Raw genomic sequence first — 18,302 nt, forward strand, 5'->3', positions numbered from 1 at the left:
GGAACGCATGTCAGCAAGTGTCATCCTACAGAGTCTTATTAATTTTGCAGCGATACCAAACTCAGACATGGCTTGAAATATCTTTGAACGTAAAGGAGTATCGAAGGCGGCTTTGTAGTCAACAAAGAGATGGTAGGTGTAGATTTGTCTTCTCGGGTCTTTTCCAGGATTTGGCGCAGTGAGAATATCTGGTCCAGGGTGGATTTACCAGGCCTAAAGCCGCATTGATAGGGCCCAATTATCTCATTGACTTTAGGTCTGAATCTTTCACACAGTACGCTCGAGAGTATCTTGTATGCGATGGGGATAGTATCCCGTATCGGCCGGGTATACCTGGTATATATCAGTATGAAAATTCAAGCTATGAAATTCTATGAATAGGTGGGCATGATAGATGGGTAAGGTTTCAGTGGCTGTCTGCCATCAGACTCACATAGGCGTTTTCGTCCATTGTGATAACACAGGATCAATGATTAGCTTAAATAGTAGGTGAAGAAACTTTAAGGGCTCACCAATAGGCCTGCATGGTTGAGAATACTTAAAATTTGCACATTATCTGCCATATACAATACATCAGCGCAATGCGTTCCACATAAATCCTTATCATAAGGCGATATCAAACTTGTCAAAACAAATCTAAAGAACCTACAATACATTTATTTTTGTTATAGACTTTGAGTTATCTTAAGTCATACATAGTATAAGTCTTCGCTAGTATTTTTATTGCCATTTATTTTTTGTTTCATAATGTTTAAAAAACATTTAAAAAATTTTATACTTCGTTCGTTTGTTCTCTTTTGTTTTCTCTATTATATGAGTATTCGATGTTTTAGATTTGTCCCCTATGCCATACATATCCCTACATCTTTATTTTCATACAATTTTTAAATTCTCATCATGCGGTAAGGATCGTAAATATCATAGAAGCAAATGATTGTTGTGCGTCACAGAATTTATGACAAATAAATTTTAATTTGTATATGGACATGTGTGCCGTGAATTTTCTATCTATGCAGTCAGCGAGTGATCAGTAATTGGTTATTTATTTAGTCTTTTAGATGAATTATCACCCCGTGATCGGAAGCAAAAGAATTGAAAAAGAAATAGTAGGTAATAGATTTGTATGGAGCAGTGTTTCATCAGGGAAAAGTTCAAGGCGAAATGGGTGTTTTTTGCAAATTAGCAAATGTTGAAATAGCTATTTAGACACTTTGATATAAAGCTCTACATAAAAAAGGAAAAATAAATAGAAAAAATAATTAATAGTTTCCTGAATCGAAGGATTTTGTTATTGAGTTCGAGCCAAAGAAGTGAAAAAACTTATACCACATTAAAAAAAACATAGTTAGAAGAAAACATAGTTAGATGAGAACATAGTCAGATGAGAACATAGTTAACCTTCAAATTTAAGTTTAACAAAGATCACCGAAATTCCGTTTTGAATTTCGATCGCTGTAGGATTTTTATTTTGCTTCATAGATCACTCGCAATTTCTTATTTTTCCAAAAATCCTATTAATGTGCTTCACATCTTGACTTATAAAATTTTGTTCTGTAAAGACGCGTTCATTTATAAGGTCCAACGTTGTCCTTGTCCCAAAGTCAAATTCTCAAACTTCAACGATTTTTTGATCTTCATTAAACAATGTTGGTCTTTGATAATGACAATACTATAGTTCAGTCAAAGGCATTGTACCATAGTTCGAGGAACACAAAAACCTATACAAAAGCCAGAATACAGGAGAAATGAAAACGAAAAGCAACAACAACAACAGCGGTTTCAAAAAGTCGTCAATATTGTTGGTGTACATGAACCGTAACACATTGATGCTGGAAAATGCCATCCGTTTACCTTGAAATCACTAAGAAATAGAAGGCGATGTTGACACATAAAAAGATGTTGTATAACGACTGAAGGGAATAGATTGTGGTAGCAATATTAAAGTCTCCACATTTCAAATAAGGATGTAGATTTGATTTAATTTCAAGGCTACTAATTAAGAACTGTAGGCCCGTCAGACGGGAGAATAGAGAGCATCACTTTTGTACGGATGTTTAGACTAGCCACCTAAGAAAAGTTTACAATTGGCGTGCATGTGATCAAATCCAAACTGTTGTCTGGTAATTTCTTTTCAGTAATCAATAAAAAAAATCCTTCATTTCTTGTGATGTTCATTCTCTTGGTCAAATTAGCTTGACTCTTTCCCGCTTTGGGGAAAAATAATAAATTCATTGACCAGCCATACCAGGTACACAAAATAAATACTAATATAACATGTTTAACAAAAACAAGTATTGTAAAAACGTGCTAAGTTGGGCCGGGCCGAATCTTATATACTCTCCACCATGGATCCTATTTTTTAAGTGCTTGGAATGACTTTTTCAATATATATACGAGTTACATCAAGTATTTGTCATGACTGTCAGAAGTCATAGAACAATACCACCTCCAAAATTTCTGGCAGCTGTATCATGTTATCCACCGATTTAGGCCATACTTGGCACAGTTGATGGAAGTCATACCAAAACGACATATGTAAAATTTCTAGCGCCCTAAGTCTAATCAAGTCTCAATAAGTCTAATGGCGAAATCGGTTTATGTGACGGCTATATCAGGTTATGGACTGATTTAGACCATACTTTAATTTCCTTTAATTTCTCAATGATGTGAGTCAAATTTCAGTCAAATCGGACAACAATTGCACCCTCTAGAAGCTCAAGAAGTCTAATAATAAGATTGGTTTATATGGCAGCTGTATCAGGTTATGAACCGATTTGAACCATACTAAGCACAGTTGTTGGAAGTGACACTGAAACACTACGTGGAAACCAAATCAGATGGCTCCCTCTGGAGGCTGAAGAAGTCGAGACCCAAGATCGGTTTATATGGCAGCTGTATCAAAACATGGAGCATTTTGGCACATTTCCAATCCCAACCGACCTATGCTAATAAGAAGTATTTGTGCAAGATTTCAAGCTCCTAACTTTATTCCTTCGAAAGTTAGCGTGATTTCGACAGACAGACGGACATGGCTAGATTGACTTAAAATGTCATGACGATCATGAATATATATATACTTTATGGGGTCTCAGACGAATATTTCGAGCTGTTACAAACGGAATGACGAAATTAGTATACCCCCATCGTATGGTGGGGAGTATAAAAACACATGCGATGAAAGAGAACAGCTAGTGTGAAAGGTGCCAAACTTGTGCTACCGTCGTGCTTTTATCGCAGACAAGGTTTCGCGGTATATTCGATATAAGTACGACCTACCACAATTTATGAACCTTGAAGCCTCCACACCTAATATGTTTGAAAAGTCTTCTTACCAAAGATGAAACGCGTCCCAAAGTGGATGGTGTGTTGTGATCTCTATTACAAAAAATCTCAGATTATTGAGCTCGCCTTGAAAGAGAAACAAACTAGGCAAAAAAGGATGTTGAATTAGAATATTCACCATGGCCTTATTGGGCCTAAAAAGGTCCATAGTCCACCTACATCCCAATATGATCCGATCTAGACGATACTCGGCACGTTTATCAAGACTTCTAGTAGGACTAACTGTTCCAAATTCCAGCGAAATCGGGTACATGCAAATGCAGATTTTCCCATGAACATTTAATGAAGGAAAATGTGCAAACTTCTCACATGCATATATCATGGGCTTTTACATTTAGTAGGGAGATTGGTCTAAATGCAATCTAAATTCAAACTCGACGAGGGTAACGAGGAATCTTTTAAAACTCAGCGTGCCAACTTTCAGGAAAATTGGAAAAAGATGCGCCCTCTATGGCCTCTTCCTTAAAGTGAAAGATCGGTCAATACATTAACTATATCCAAATATGGTCCGATCTTGACTATATTGGGATTATATATTGGGGCTCCTATTGCAACTTGTTGCTTTAAGATTCAGTGAAATCGGCTAATTAATTAGGGTTTTATGTCTTTTGACAACTATTGGGTTGCCCAAAAAGTAATTGCGGATTTGTCGTATAGTCGGCGTTGACAAAATTTTTTTCACAGCTTGTGACTCTGTAATTGCATTCTTTCTTCTGTCAGTTATCAGCTGCAACTTTTAGCTTGCTTTAGAAAAAAAGTGTAAAAAAAGTATACTTGATTAAAGTTCATTCTAAGTTTTATTAAAAATGCATTTACTTTCTTTTAAAAAATCCGCAATTACTTTTTGGGCAACCCAATATATCAAAATATGGTCTGATATTGACCATATTCGGACAACAGGAGGCCTAGTCCAATTTACTGTTCTTAATTTCAGAGAAATCGCATAAAAAATTTAACTTTCATGCTCTTAAGACCCTTAATCGGCAGATCGGTATATTGCAGCTATATTTAAATATGGTTCGATCTGGGCCATACTTCGTTCAGATATTTGGAGTCCTACCTCAACTCACCGTACCCGAATTCCCGGTAATAAAAGCGCTTTTTATGGGTTTAAGAGCCTGAATCGGCACATTCATATTCGGTTCGGAACGGGAGGTCCAGTCCAACTCATAGTTCCAAATGCGCCTGGATGGACACAATACCAAGAATCGGAACATCGGTCTATATGACAGCTATATCCAAGTGTGATCCGATTTGGACCGTTCAAAGAAATACCGATCTATGCAAAATTTTAGCTCAATATTTAAAGGCTGTATAATGATTACATCAGGATGGACGGACAGACATACGGACATCGTAAAATCGACGTAAAATTTTACGAGGATCCAGTATACATATATGGTTTGTAAGGCCGCAAATGGATATTTCGATGTGTTGCAAACGGAATGACGATATTAATATACACCTATGCTCTGATGGTGGGTATAAAAATATGATTTTTCGTATAAAAAATAAAGAGATCTTTTGTGAAGTTTATTGAAATTCGGTAAGGAATCGAAATTTCTTAGTATGTGGCGGCATAAATTTAAAGATAACATTGTTATTTTGAAAACTTGCGCCGGCGGTATCATTGCAAATAAACCTCCAATCGGAAAATAAAGATCCAAAAAGAGTAGCTGACACGATGTTTTACCAAACAACCACATATGTTTTTTGTGAGAAAATATTTTTTATTGATTCAAATGAAACAAATATTTGAAGTATTTACAATTTCAAAATCCATTCACCTTGGCTCAATGTGATCCCAAATCTCACAATCGCAACTCGCAAAAGTTTAAGAATTTTTAACTTTGACGACTGAGTTTGAATGTCATACTTCAAGTATGCCAACACTGAATGTAGTTTTTTGGGCGTCCAAGTTAAAAATGGTTAAAATTTTGCGTGTTGCTTTGTGGGATTTTTTTTGCAGAATTGCACTTTTCAATGCAAAGCTCAACGCTCTCATTCTGTTTTGGCTTTAGATCGTAAGTTCGTGTGCCTTTTGGAACTTGTATGACTTTACAGTGAACTCGTTTCTCAATATCTATGTTGCATTGTCACAATGGATATTTTCAGATCTTTAGCCATTTGATAGCCACTACGACTAGCCGCTTCGTAGAACTCGAGCCTTCATTCGCCGAACCATTTCAGGTATTTTTGGCCATCGACATACCGTTTGGCAATGCTACCACTCCCATTACAACGACTTATGGTGCGATACACAAACATTTTGTTCAGTTTGGGGTGTTTGAGTTCGCCAATAATTTTGTGGTTTGATTTTCCATCCAAATATAATGCAATCACACTCCACACTGAACTCCATCACGAATAACTTGCTTTAAAAAAATCAGAAGCAAATGCATTCGGTGGCTTGTAAACATTATAATGAGCTGTCAATAAAACTAATATCATGTAGATGTCATTTCAGGATTCACTGAATAAGGTTAAGCCAAGCGATCAGCCGATATACTTTTTTTTTAATATTTGGCAGTACTTGGCATTGAGGATGGCAACTTGTTCTCTTTTTACATTCATTCTTTGTTTACGTTTTCTCCTATATGATGACATTTTCAATCGTCAGATTTGACATCCTTAATGATGTTTATGGGGCCTATCCACTTTGTGTTTTGCATGTGACCTAACCTTCTATTAGTGAATCCTGATGTCATTTGAAGTTTGACAGAAATACCAGTACAAAATTGGTAACACTTCGTGTCATACTCTTCATTACAAGATGCTTGTTAACCATTTGCTCTGTAGGGGCAAATCTAAACCTATTGGGTTGCCCAAAAAGGAATTGCGGATTTTTCATATAGTCGGCGTTGACAAATTTTTTCACAGCTTGTGACTCTGTAATTGGATTCTTTCTTCTGTCAGTTATCAGCTGTTACTTTTAGCTTGCTTTAAAAAAAAGTGTAAAAAAAGTATATCTGATTAAAGTTCATTCTAAGTTTTATTAAAAAAGCATTTACTTTCTTTTAAAAAATCCGCAATTACTTTTTGGGCAACCCAATATTTTGTTACTATGGTCAAATGTGACATGTCTATGCCCTACATTTACCATTAGGTTATTCTGCCGAATTCTTTTATTTTATTCAGGTCCACCAACAATGTAAAGTTTGTGCCTTGTATTAATTTTCCTTATTCCGTATTGCACCCAAACGCTAAATACTCAGAATTTGGTAGTATACAAAAGGAAAACATTTTCATTAGAGGCAATTTGCTAATAATTAGCAACGTGGTGGGTGCAATGAATGGATAAACCTTTATACCTGTACGGAAAATCAAAGCAATAAAGCGTAAAACAAAATGCGTGAACCTTACACCAGACGTTATTCCGTCATTTGACTAATTAGGGCCGCCATAAACATTCACTGAGGCGATGTTAACATAACCTTAGAGTAGCGTTAGCTGCGAGTGTCGGAATCGTAAACACCAGTGTGTCATTGATTAACACAATGTGTGTGAAGATCATATGAATGGATGATGTGACTTGAGTGCATAGAATGACGTCTATCGCAGTGTAATAAAATTAAGTGTTTCGAATTAGAATACAAATGATTATAAGCCATTTGGCCGAAAGGCCATTGCTTTAAATTTGTTTGAGCATGTGAAACATGCATGTAAACTGCTACATTGTATGTTTATGCGTAGGAAAATTTGTGTAAGTAAACAAAACTTGTTAATCCGAACAACAACAACAACCGGCGAATTAATGACTATTCTCTTTAAGCATTTAAAAATATGAAAGACCTACGTTTGTTTTATTTTCATTTGTTTTACCTATGCCTGTGGCTTCTCATGTGTTGGTAACCCGCCTATGCGAGACATACGGGCAGACTAATGTAGATAAGTCTGGATTTTAATTCTCCCAATCTTTGCCTCTTTACTCAATCTCTTGCTCTCTCTAGTAACGTTGATGTACTCTTTGGCTTAGCTGATACTATTCTTATTGACTTTGTTATTCTCAAAGAACACATTGAGATGGGGGTATAAAAATGTCTTATCCACTTTGCACAGTGGATTGAAAACATATGGCATATGACATTGAAATTTCGAAAAAGGGAAATATTTTGTGTAAAGGTACTAAGGAAAGGTTTTATCACCATAACTAAACTGTTTATACCCTATTACTAAGTGGTAGTTCATCTGTTTGAAGTTTAAGGTATATATTCTTTATAGAGAGAGCTTTCCCTATTCACAAGGTAACGTAAAAAACGTCAAAAAGCCTTAACTGAGGTTAAATAATCGCTACTTACACTCATTGAAAAAAGCCTGCTAGAAATGGCAAACACTGTTTGCTGACTATTAGGAGTTAATTTTGCTGCTATTACAGGAATAGTTCTGCTATATCAAAACAGAAGACTTGCTGGTGAAAAATGACGGCTATTTAATTATGATGGGTTTGTCAGAAGAAATAAAATTAAAGATACGTTTTTTGGAAAGAAAATGAGAAAAATGGTTTTGGTCACATACCCACACTGATGTTTCCTTTTGTTGTCGTTGTTGTGTCGCACACGATTTTTGGGAGTTTTGAGTACAGGGCCATGTTCGCTGCGTTTTATGACATAGTAACAAAGTGACATCGTTTCTGTGAACAATACACAGCACACCTTCTTTATAAAATGGGTATGAAGCACTTATGCGGCATTTTCCTGTTTAAAATAACTTTGCACTGTTGTTGTTCTACTTAACCGAACACGAGAGATGGGTTATTGTTGTTGTGTTAGAAGGCAGAATATTAAAAAAACCAAACATATAGGTTTCCTCGCAGAAACGGAGAGTAAGAAGGGACACTACGTAGGTAGTAAAAAAAAATGTTGTCACACACAGATTTATGGAAGTTTTTTGAATGAAATATTAACCAGAAGGGAAATGAAGATGTGTGTCTACCGTAGGTAGACCAAAGAAATGTTAGCACAACTACATTTAGAAAAGTCTTGATTGGGATATTAACCCGTAGGCAAATGCAGATGTGTGTCTCAGTTGCTGTTTACATTCCTTAGGAATTTTTATTAAATATCAATATAAGTAGAAATGAGCTACAAAGTCAGTAGCCACAACAGTGTGGACATTAGCAGAGCAATAAAATTGACGGAGGATTTTTCACCATAATGTCTATGTGTACAATGATCCCGATGATCAGGTAATTTCCTTTCAGTAATATTCCAAAAATTCAAATCATCCCTCCAGCATAATTTGCTATGGTCATTAGCTTGACATCCATTGAAAATAAAATGACGAGTTCGGCCGAGCCGAATCTTATATACCCTCCACCATGAATCGCATTTGTCGAGTTCTTTTACCGCCATCTCTTCTTAGGCAAAAAAGGATATAAGAAAAGATTTTCTCTGCTTTTAGAGCGATATCAAGATATGGTCCGGCTTGGACCACAATTAAATTATATGTTGGAGATCTGTGTAAAAGCTAATTCGAATAAGAATTGCGCCCTTTGGGGGCTCAAGAAATTAAATAGAGAGATCGATTCATATGGGAGCTGTATCAGGCTATAGACCGATTCAGACCATAATAAACACGTATGTTGATGGTCATGAGAGGATCCGTCGTACAAAATTTCAGGCAAATCGGATAATAATTGCGACCTCTAGAAGCTCAAGAAGTCAAGATCCCAGATCGGTTTATATGGCAGCTATATCAGGTTATAAACCGATTTGAACCATACTTGGCAGAGTTGTTGGATATAATAAAATACTTCAATTCATTCAAATCGGATACGAATTGCGCCCTTTAGAAGCTCAAGAAGTCAAGACCCATGATCGGTTTATATGGCAGCTATATCAGGTTATAAACCGATTTGAACCATACTCGGCACATTTGTTGAATGTCATAACAAAACACGTCGTGCAAAATTGCATTCCAATCGGATAAGAATTGCGCACTCTAGAGGCTCAAGAAGTCAAGACCCTAGATCGGTTTATATGGCAGCTATATCAGGTTAAGGACCGATTTGAGCCATACTCGGCACAGTTGTTGAATGTCATAACAAAACACGTCGTGCAAAATTTAATTCCAATCGGATAAGAATTCCGCACTGTTGAGGCTCAAGAAGTCAAGACCCAAGATCGGTTTATATGGCAGCTATATCAAAACATGGACCGATATAGCCTATTTACAATACTAACCGACCTACACTAATAACAAGTATTTGTGCAAAATTTCAAGCGGCTAGCTTTACTCCTTCGGAAGTTAGCGTACTTTCGACAGAAAGACGGACGGACGGACAGACGGACGGACATGGCTAGATTGACATAAAATGTCGCGACGATCAAGAATATTTATACTTTATGTCTCAGACGAATATTTCGAGTAGTTACAAACAGAATGACGAAATTAGTATACCCCCCATCCTATGGTGGAGGGTATAAAAAGTAAAAAAAAAACAATTAAACAGGCATTACTTTGGATACCCACCACCTCGGGTATATATATAAACCCCATTTCGTCAAAATCTGGTGAAAATTGAATAACTTAATTACCCAAATGCGGTACGGACATTGGGTGGTGTAATATATTATATATATATATATATATATATATATATATATATATATATATATATATATATATATATATATATATATATATATATATATATATATATACATATGCCACTATTACATTTTGTAGAACAAAATATTGGTCTTTTTGGCAGATATATCCAAATATAAACCGATCTGAACCATATTAAGGTCGGATATTGTGAAGCTCAGAAAAACTCCCTGTTTCAAATTCCAGCAAAATCGGGTAGTAAATAAAGCTTTTATGGGCTTTCGTCCCCTTATCGGTCCGATTAGAACCATATTAAGGTCGGATGTTGGGAGGTCTTAACCTACTCGCTGTTTCAAATTTTAGCGAAATCGGGTAATAAATTAAGCTTTTATGGGCTTCAGTCCTCTTATCGGCAGATCGGTCTATATGGCAGCTATATCTAAATATAGTCCGATCAGAACCATATTTAGGGCGGATGTTGGGAGGTCTTAACCTACTCGCTGTATCAAATTTCAGTGAAATCGGGTAATAAATAAAGCTTTTATGGGCTACAGGTCTATAGGGCAGCTATATCTAAATATAGTCCGATCTGAACCATATTAAGGTCGGGTGTCTGGAGGCTGAAAATAACTCACTGTTTAAAATTTTAGCAAAATCGGTTAAAAACTAAAGCTTTTATGGGCTTCAGACCCTTTATCGGCAGATCGGTCTATATGGCAGCTATATCCAAAGATAGTCCGATCTATACCATATTTGGGTAGAATGTTGAGAGATTTAAGATAACCCACTGTTTTAAATATTAGCGAAATCGGGTAGTAAATAAAGCTTTTTAAGAGCTTCAGACCCTTTATCGGAAGATCGGTCTATATGGTAGCTATACCTAAATATAGTCCGATCTGAACCATATTTAGGTCTGTTGTCGGAAAGCCTTAAACTACTCACTGTTTCAAATTTCAGCAAAATCGGATGAAAAGTAAAGTTTTTATGGGCATTCGACCCCTTATCGGAAAATCGGTCTATATAGCAGCTATATTCAAATATGGTCCGATTTGTCCCGTTCAAGAACTTAACCAGCGTGCATCAAAAAGACGTATCTGTGCCGAATTTCAGCTCAATATCTCAATTTTTGAAGGATCTAGAGTGATTACAACAGACGGACGGACAGACGAATAGACGAACAGACACACGGACATCGTTAAATCGTCTTAGAATTTTACGACGATCCGAAATATATATACTTTGTAAGGTCGGAAATTGATATTTCGATGTGTTGCAAACGGAACGACTAAATGAATATACCTCTATTAATATTCAATATTTCAGCAGTTTTTTGTGTATAAAACAGCAGATTTTGTTAGTTGAAACAGCAGTACGAAATGTTTGCTAAAACAGTAGCACTTTTCCTTCTTCCAAAATCGCAAGAATTTTTCTTTTTTACACCCGCCACCATAGGATGGGAGTCATACTAATTTAGTTATTCCGTTTTTAGCACCTCGAAATATTGATGTACGACCCCATGAAGTATATATATATTCTTCTACGACCCCATGATGCATATATATTCTTAATGGTCTTGGCATTCGAAATCGATCTAGCCATTTACGCCCGTCTGATCGTCCGTCTGTGGAAATCACGAAAGCGGTCGAACGCTTGAAGGAAGCCACTCGAAATTTTGCACAGGTAATTCTTAATGATTTAGGGCGCTGGGAAAAGGAAATGGGCCATATCGGTTCACAATTGTTTATATCTTCCATATAAAGTGGTACTTCGACTTGATTTCTTGAGCTCCTAGAGCCTGCAATTATTATCCGAGTGTGCTCAAATTGGCACGTAGCGTTCATATGGCCCAAATCGGTGGGTAACATGATATCGCTCCCGTATAAAACGATCACACGATCTGACATCTTAAGCCCCAAGAAGCCGCATATGTTTTCTGATTGGGCTATAATTTTGCAAGTATCTGCTCTGTTATGACTTTAAATAATCGTGACAAGTATGGTCTGAATCACCATACCACCTCACATATTCCTTGAGCGCCTGGATCTCGGCCAGCAGGAAAGTATTATGGTTAGGCATTCGGAAATAGATCCCAATCTCTGGGAGACTCCCCTACTCACTCCGTCATCTGGCTATGATACATCCATGTAGCATGCACTACCAGATGATAATACCAAAGTTCTGTCAATCCGAGACCGTGCCGCCGGCAGTAGAGTCTAGTAATCGGTTTCAATTGTCGTTTCAGACATTCAATCTAAAATCTCTTCCAATCCATCCAAGTTTGCTATCGTTAGAGCATTAAGAGAAGATACCCACTGCTAGAAATTTTTTCCGATGTTCTTGACAGGATTCAAACCCAGGCTTTCAGTATCATAGACGGACATGTTAACCTCTGCACTGCGGTGGCCTCCATGACCATCTTACTGCGCATAATAATTTTCACTTCCGATGTCCTCGCGTTAACACCATACCACCTCACGTATTCCTTGAGCGCCCGGATTTCTGCCAGCTGGACCGAATTATGTTCAGGCATTCGGAAATAGATCTCAATCTTCTAGCTTTGATACATCCGAGTAGCATGAACTACATGTTGATAATACTAAAGTTCTGTCAATCCGAGACCTTGCCGACGGCAGCAGAGTCCAGCATTCGGTCTCAATTATCGTTTCAGATATCCAAACCGAAACCTCTTCCAATCCATCCAGGTTTGCTATTGTTGGGAAAGCATTAGTAGAGGATACCCACCGCTGAAAAATTGTTTCGATGATGTTGCCAGGATTCAAAGCCAGGCGCTTAGTGTCTTAGGCGGACCTGCTAACCTCTACGCTACGGTGGCCTCCATGGCCATCTTACTGCGCACAATAATGTTCACATTCGACGTCCTCGCGTTAGCTCCATACAACCTCACGTATTCCTTGAACGGCCGGATCTCGGCCAGCAGGACCGTATTATGGTCACGCATTCGGAAACAGATCTCAATCTTCTAGCTATGATACATCCGTGTAGCATGAACTACCAGAACCAATAACTACAATACCAAAGTACTGTCAATCCGAGACCGTGCCGCAGAGTCCAGTATTCTGCCTCAATTTTCGTTTCAGATATCCAAATTGAAGTCTCTTCCAATCCTTCCAGGTTTGTTATCGTTGAGCCGCTTATTCGGCGATAACAAGACCTGATCCTTTCTTCTATCCCTTACACTTAAGTCTCATAACCGCAGTGTCTGCCTCATACATAATATCTATGTCTAATTGTCGGATATCTCCTGTTCCCTGGTAAGCATTGTTCTAATCGCCCTGGCTATGCTATAACAACATGTTCTCGAAATCTACTGCATTGTGCTTGCTTGTGGTTGCAATTTTTCTCCATAGCAGTCTACCAAACTACTGTGTTACCAACGCAATGACCAAATGAATATACCCCTGTCCGTCCTTCGGTGTTGTGTATCAAAACACATGTTCACCGCTGGTACCATGTATATGTTAATTTATATGGTAGTCAGTTGGAAAATTTTCCGAATATGTTTTTCCCCACAACTTTATTTAGGAGTTTATTTTTGGAAAATTTCTTTTCCCTTATGATTTTTTATTTTCCCAATACCTCTAGCAATGGAAAATTTTTGGTGAATGGAACTTGTTTAGTCAATGGAAATTTTCCACTAAACTCTTGTTTACCTGCTACAAAGTTCGCCCTACACATTGTCACTTGGTGTTGTGGGTTATTTAAATCGTCTAAATGTTTGCCTGTAGCACACTTCATTAAATGTATGCCACTGTGTGAAGAGACCTTAACAATCCCAAAGATCCCATTAATTATGCTAGCGCATACACAACCACCTAACACCCCGTCCTGGGGGGGAGGGTAAAGTGCGACATCATAATACAACTGTATAAGAACAACAATAGCGAACAATATGTTTGTTTACAAACTGCTACCGGGTGTAAATAAACGAAGAACATGCCGAAGATTGGCATGTTGGAAATCTCTTTTTACGATCTCTTCAGAACAGGTAGCACCACAACGAACACTCAACGGGCAGCGTATAGTGAAAGAGTGAGAGAAAGAGAGAAAGAGAGAAAGAAAATGAGATACAGAGCCAACCAGTGAGAAATCCAGAGGCTCTTTGAGAACATTGGAGAAAATTCATTGGATATGTGTGCGTGTGTTTGTGTTGTTGGCGGTTGTACGGGAACAAACAACACACATACCAACGCACACATGGTTCTCTATATGAAATATGGAGAAGTTTTCTTTGCACTCTGGCACCCTCTTTGCTCGCGTTTTGCTTAGTATGCGTGTGCTGTTTCTTCTTTTTTGTCGCCTTATCTCATGTCGATCATTTGTCGTTGGCAAGCGGCATTGTAGGAGGCCGGCCGTAAGGGAAGCTCATACGATATCGGCGATCTTTTTGCATATATTTTGCCTTGACTGAGAGAAAATACAATTATTTGTGTTTTAGATTTTGCACAGTGAGCACTGCAGCAAGTTGGAAAAGCAAAAACAACAAAATCAGAATTTTAAGAAAAATAAAACGTTGAAAATTATTTAAATAAAATTAAAAACTAAAGAATTTCAAAACGTAAAAAAATCTTTAACAAACAAAATGATGCTAATGGTAAATGCCCATTAAAATATTGGAGAGAAAAAGTTTAACCTTATGAAAAAAAAAAAAATAAAATTACTAACAAAAACTAAGTTTTTTTAATCAAAAGTGTTTTTTTCTGTTTTGTAAAAAAAAAAATCAGCATGCTTTACTTTTTGATCGCATTGTAAAATGCAGTTTATATAAGTTTCAAACATCATCAGTTCGTTGATATTCTTAATTGAATTTAATTAAATTCAATCAACAGTTGAATGAGCACCACCAAAGCGTTGACAACATGTACGTTGCTCAATGAAAAAACACAACAGAAGCATACATGTTTGCACTTTGATACAGACAGCGAAGAAATCTAAAGTTATTTTAAAGAAAAAGAAGCAGAAATAAAAAAAAACAAACAAACGAATAATAATTAAAAATTTGTGATTTTAATTTGGATTTTTTTTTTTTGTAAAGAAAATCAAAGACAAGTGTTGCTGTGATAAAAGTGTGATTTAAAAATAATTTTAAAACAAGTTAAATTTGTTACCAAGGAATACGGTTTTTATAATTTACATAATAATTTACCCACTCATTCCCCAACACTCACTAACAACTATGGCACCAAGGATTATAAGTTATTTGTTGGTATGCATGATGGTTATTTTATAATTTTTTAATATTTATTTATAAGATAAGTTTTTTCCAAATCAAATTTCCACAAACTAGAATTAAGTCATGTTCAGACATTCCCATTGTTCTCTTCTAATATCCACAAATGCAATTATGCCGAAATTGACCATAATAAGTGAAAAAAGTAGCATTATTTTCGTTGGACCGGTGAATCTAATACCGGCGAACCAAATAACTTCAATCATTCACAGTACAATGACATTCTAAGCCGATGCGGGCATTCACGAGTATCCTTTGGCCGAAAAGCAAATATTTTGCACAACCATTTTTATACCCATCACCATAGGAAAGGGGGTGTATTCATGTAGTCATTCCGTTTGCAACACTCGATATATGCATTCCGACTCTGTATATTATTGTATTTTTGATCGTAGTGAAATCCTAAGGCAATTTCACGATGTCCGTGTGTCCGTCTGTTTTAATCACTCCAAAAACAGAGATTATGAGTTGAAATTTGGCACAGATACGTCTAAGTTGTTGAATACGGCTAAGTTGTTGAATGGGACATATCGGAACATATTTAGATATAGCTGTCATATAGACCGACCTGCTGATTTAGGGTTTCAAGCCCATAAAATTATTATCCCAATTCCCTCTGAAATTTTTAATAGCCAGTTGTTTTATTCCTCGCGGCATACGACTCATCCGATCTACCGATTAAAGGTCTTAAGGCCTTAAAAGCTCCATTTATTATCCAATTTGCCTGGAAGTTGAGACAGTGAGTTGTCTTAAGCCTCCCATCATCCCACACCAATATGGTCAAGATAGGACCATATTTAAATACAACTGTCAGATAGACTAATCTGCCGACATAGTGTCTAAATCTCGTAAAAGACGCACTATTTATGCGATTTCGCTAAAATTTGACACAGTGACTTGTGCAAAACCTTCCGCCATTCGACCAGAATATGGTCCATATCAGACTATTACCTTCAATTTATGGTCTTAATCCCATAGAAAGCGCATTTATTGCCCAATTTCGCTGAAACTATGACTTGTATAAGAGTTCTCGGGACCTGAATCAAATATGATTCAGATCAGCCCCTATTTGGATATAACTATGGATATGGGAGTGGAGTTTTAATAAAATAGGGTGGTTAATATATCGATGGTGGTGGAATCCAAAGTTCGGCACGGCGGTATCCAAAGATCGGCACGGCTGAACTTAACACGTTTTTAATTTTTTTAATTGTTGTATTGTAGTTTGATTGGGATTCTAAAAGAGCAAAATCAGCTCATATTCGGATATAGCTCTCATATAAATTGATTTTCTAATACTATCAAGTTTTTTCATCATTTCTATGGCTTTTTGCAACGCTACCAGTTTTATTTAACGATTTAAGATTGCGATACACAAACATTATGTCCACTTTGAGATGTTCGTGTCCGCCAACAAAAGCTGATTGCAATTTTCCAGCAAAATATGAAGCAATCACAGTATTGCACTTGAATTCCATCAGGAATAGCTTTTTTTATACTCTCCACCATAGGATGGGGATATACAAATTTCATTCATTTGTAACACATTTATATTAATCTGGCAACTCCTCTTGAATTCCAAGCCGATTTGCCATGTCCGTCCCTCTGCCCAACTGGCGATAGCATTCTAACTTTTGAAGGAGTACAACTAGGCGCTTGAAATTTTGCACAAAAATTTCCTATAAGGATAGGTCGGTTGGCTGCCATATAAACCGCTCTCGGATCTTGACTTCTTGAGCCTCTAGAAAGCGAAATTCTTATCAGATTTATCGAAAATTTTGCATATGGTGTTTTGGTTTGACATCCAATAACTATACCAAGAGTAGTCCACATTGGTTCATAGCTGCTATATAAACCGATCTCGGAGCTTGATTTCTTGAGCTTTTAGAAGCCGTAATTCTTATCCGATTTGGTTGAAAGTTTTACTTTGACTTCCTATAACAATGTCCAAAATGGTTTAAATCGGTTAGTAACCTGATAAAGCTGCCTTATAAACCGATCACGACCGCAATTCTTATCCAATTTGGCTGAAAATTTGCATGAGGTGTTTCATCTTTACTTCCAATAAATGTGTGAAGAATGGTCGAAATCGATCAATAACTTGATATAGCTGCCATATAAACCAATCTCGGATCTTGACTTCTTGAGCATATAGAACCCGCCATTATTATCCCATTTGGCTGAAATTTGACATGAGGCGTTTTATTTTCATATCCAATAACTGTGCAAAGAATGGTCTAAATCGGTTTATAGATTGATATAGCTGCCATATAAACCGATCTCGGATCTTGACTTCTTGAGCCTCTAGAGGGCGCAAATCTTATCCAATTTGGTTGAAAGTTTGCACTGATGTTTTGTTTCGACTTTCAACAACTGTGCCAAATATGGTATAAATCGGTCCATAACCTGATTTAGCTGTACTGAGGACCACGCCCACTAGGGCACTGGAGACTATTCTAGATATCCAACCCATTGACATACAGATTAAGTGTGAGACAGCCACTGCGGCTATGACACGATAGGAGAATGGATTGAGGATGGGAGCATGTCATACCATCGCGGTATAATCGAGGCGACGATAGGAAACCTGGAAGGAAGGGAAGAGGTTTCCGATCGGATACCTGGAAGGAAGGGAAGAGGTTTCCGATCGGATACCTGAGATGAACCTTGAAGTCGAGTGCGTGGCACTGCTGCCATCGGCACAGTCTTGGATTGACGGAACCCTAGTATTGCCATCTGGAAGATCATTTTACACGGATGGATCAAAGCTAGAGGACAGAGTGGGACTGGGGGTTTACATTGAGAACCTTGAAGTCGAGTGCGAGGCACTGCTGCCAACGGCAAAGTCTTGGATTGACGGAACCCTAGTATTGCCATCTGGAAGATCATGGTACACGGATGGATCAAAGCTAGAGGACAGAGTGTGCCTGGGGGTTAACATTGCGAACCCAGGGACTGAGATCTGTCTTAGACTGCCTGACAATAATACGGTCCAGCAGGCGGAGATCTGCGCGATCACGGAATGCGTAAAGCGTGTTGCTAACGCGATGACGTCGTGTGTGAACATCTTTACCCACAGAAAAATTGCCATAAGGGCAATAACAACCACGACGGTAAGGTCACCAACAGTTTTGCAGTTAAAAGGATATTGATGCCTTCTCTG

At 37.4% G+C, this 18,302-nt stretch overlaps 1 protein-coding gene across 6 annotated transcripts in view; it reads left to right on the forward strand.

The window, feature by feature from the left end:
• Positions 1-18,302, forward strand: part of LOC106085266 (protein FAM13A) — a 186,542-nt gene that overhangs the window by 130,684 nt on the left and 37,556 nt on the right. The window contains exon 1 of one of the 6 annotated variants that reach the window (XM_013249428.2): positions 14,475-14,503. The exons of 4 other annotated variants lie outside the window; for them this stretch is intronic. In XM_013249428.2, coding sequence (XP_013104882.2) covers positions 14,492-14,503 — 12 coding nt within the window. In that variant the 5' untranslated portion in view covers positions 14,475-14,491. Of the gene's footprint in view, positions 1-14,474; positions 14,504-14,916; positions 15,116-18,302 lie in introns of those variants that run through there. One more of the 6 variants, XM_013249426.2, reaches the window with a different exon arrangement.

This window comes from Stomoxys calcitrans, chromosome 5 (assembly GCF_963082655.1).
Source record: "Stomoxys calcitrans chromosome 5, idStoCalc2.1, whole genome shotgun sequence".
NCBI lineage: Eukaryota > Metazoa > Arthropoda > Insecta > Diptera > Muscidae > Stomoxys > Stomoxys calcitrans.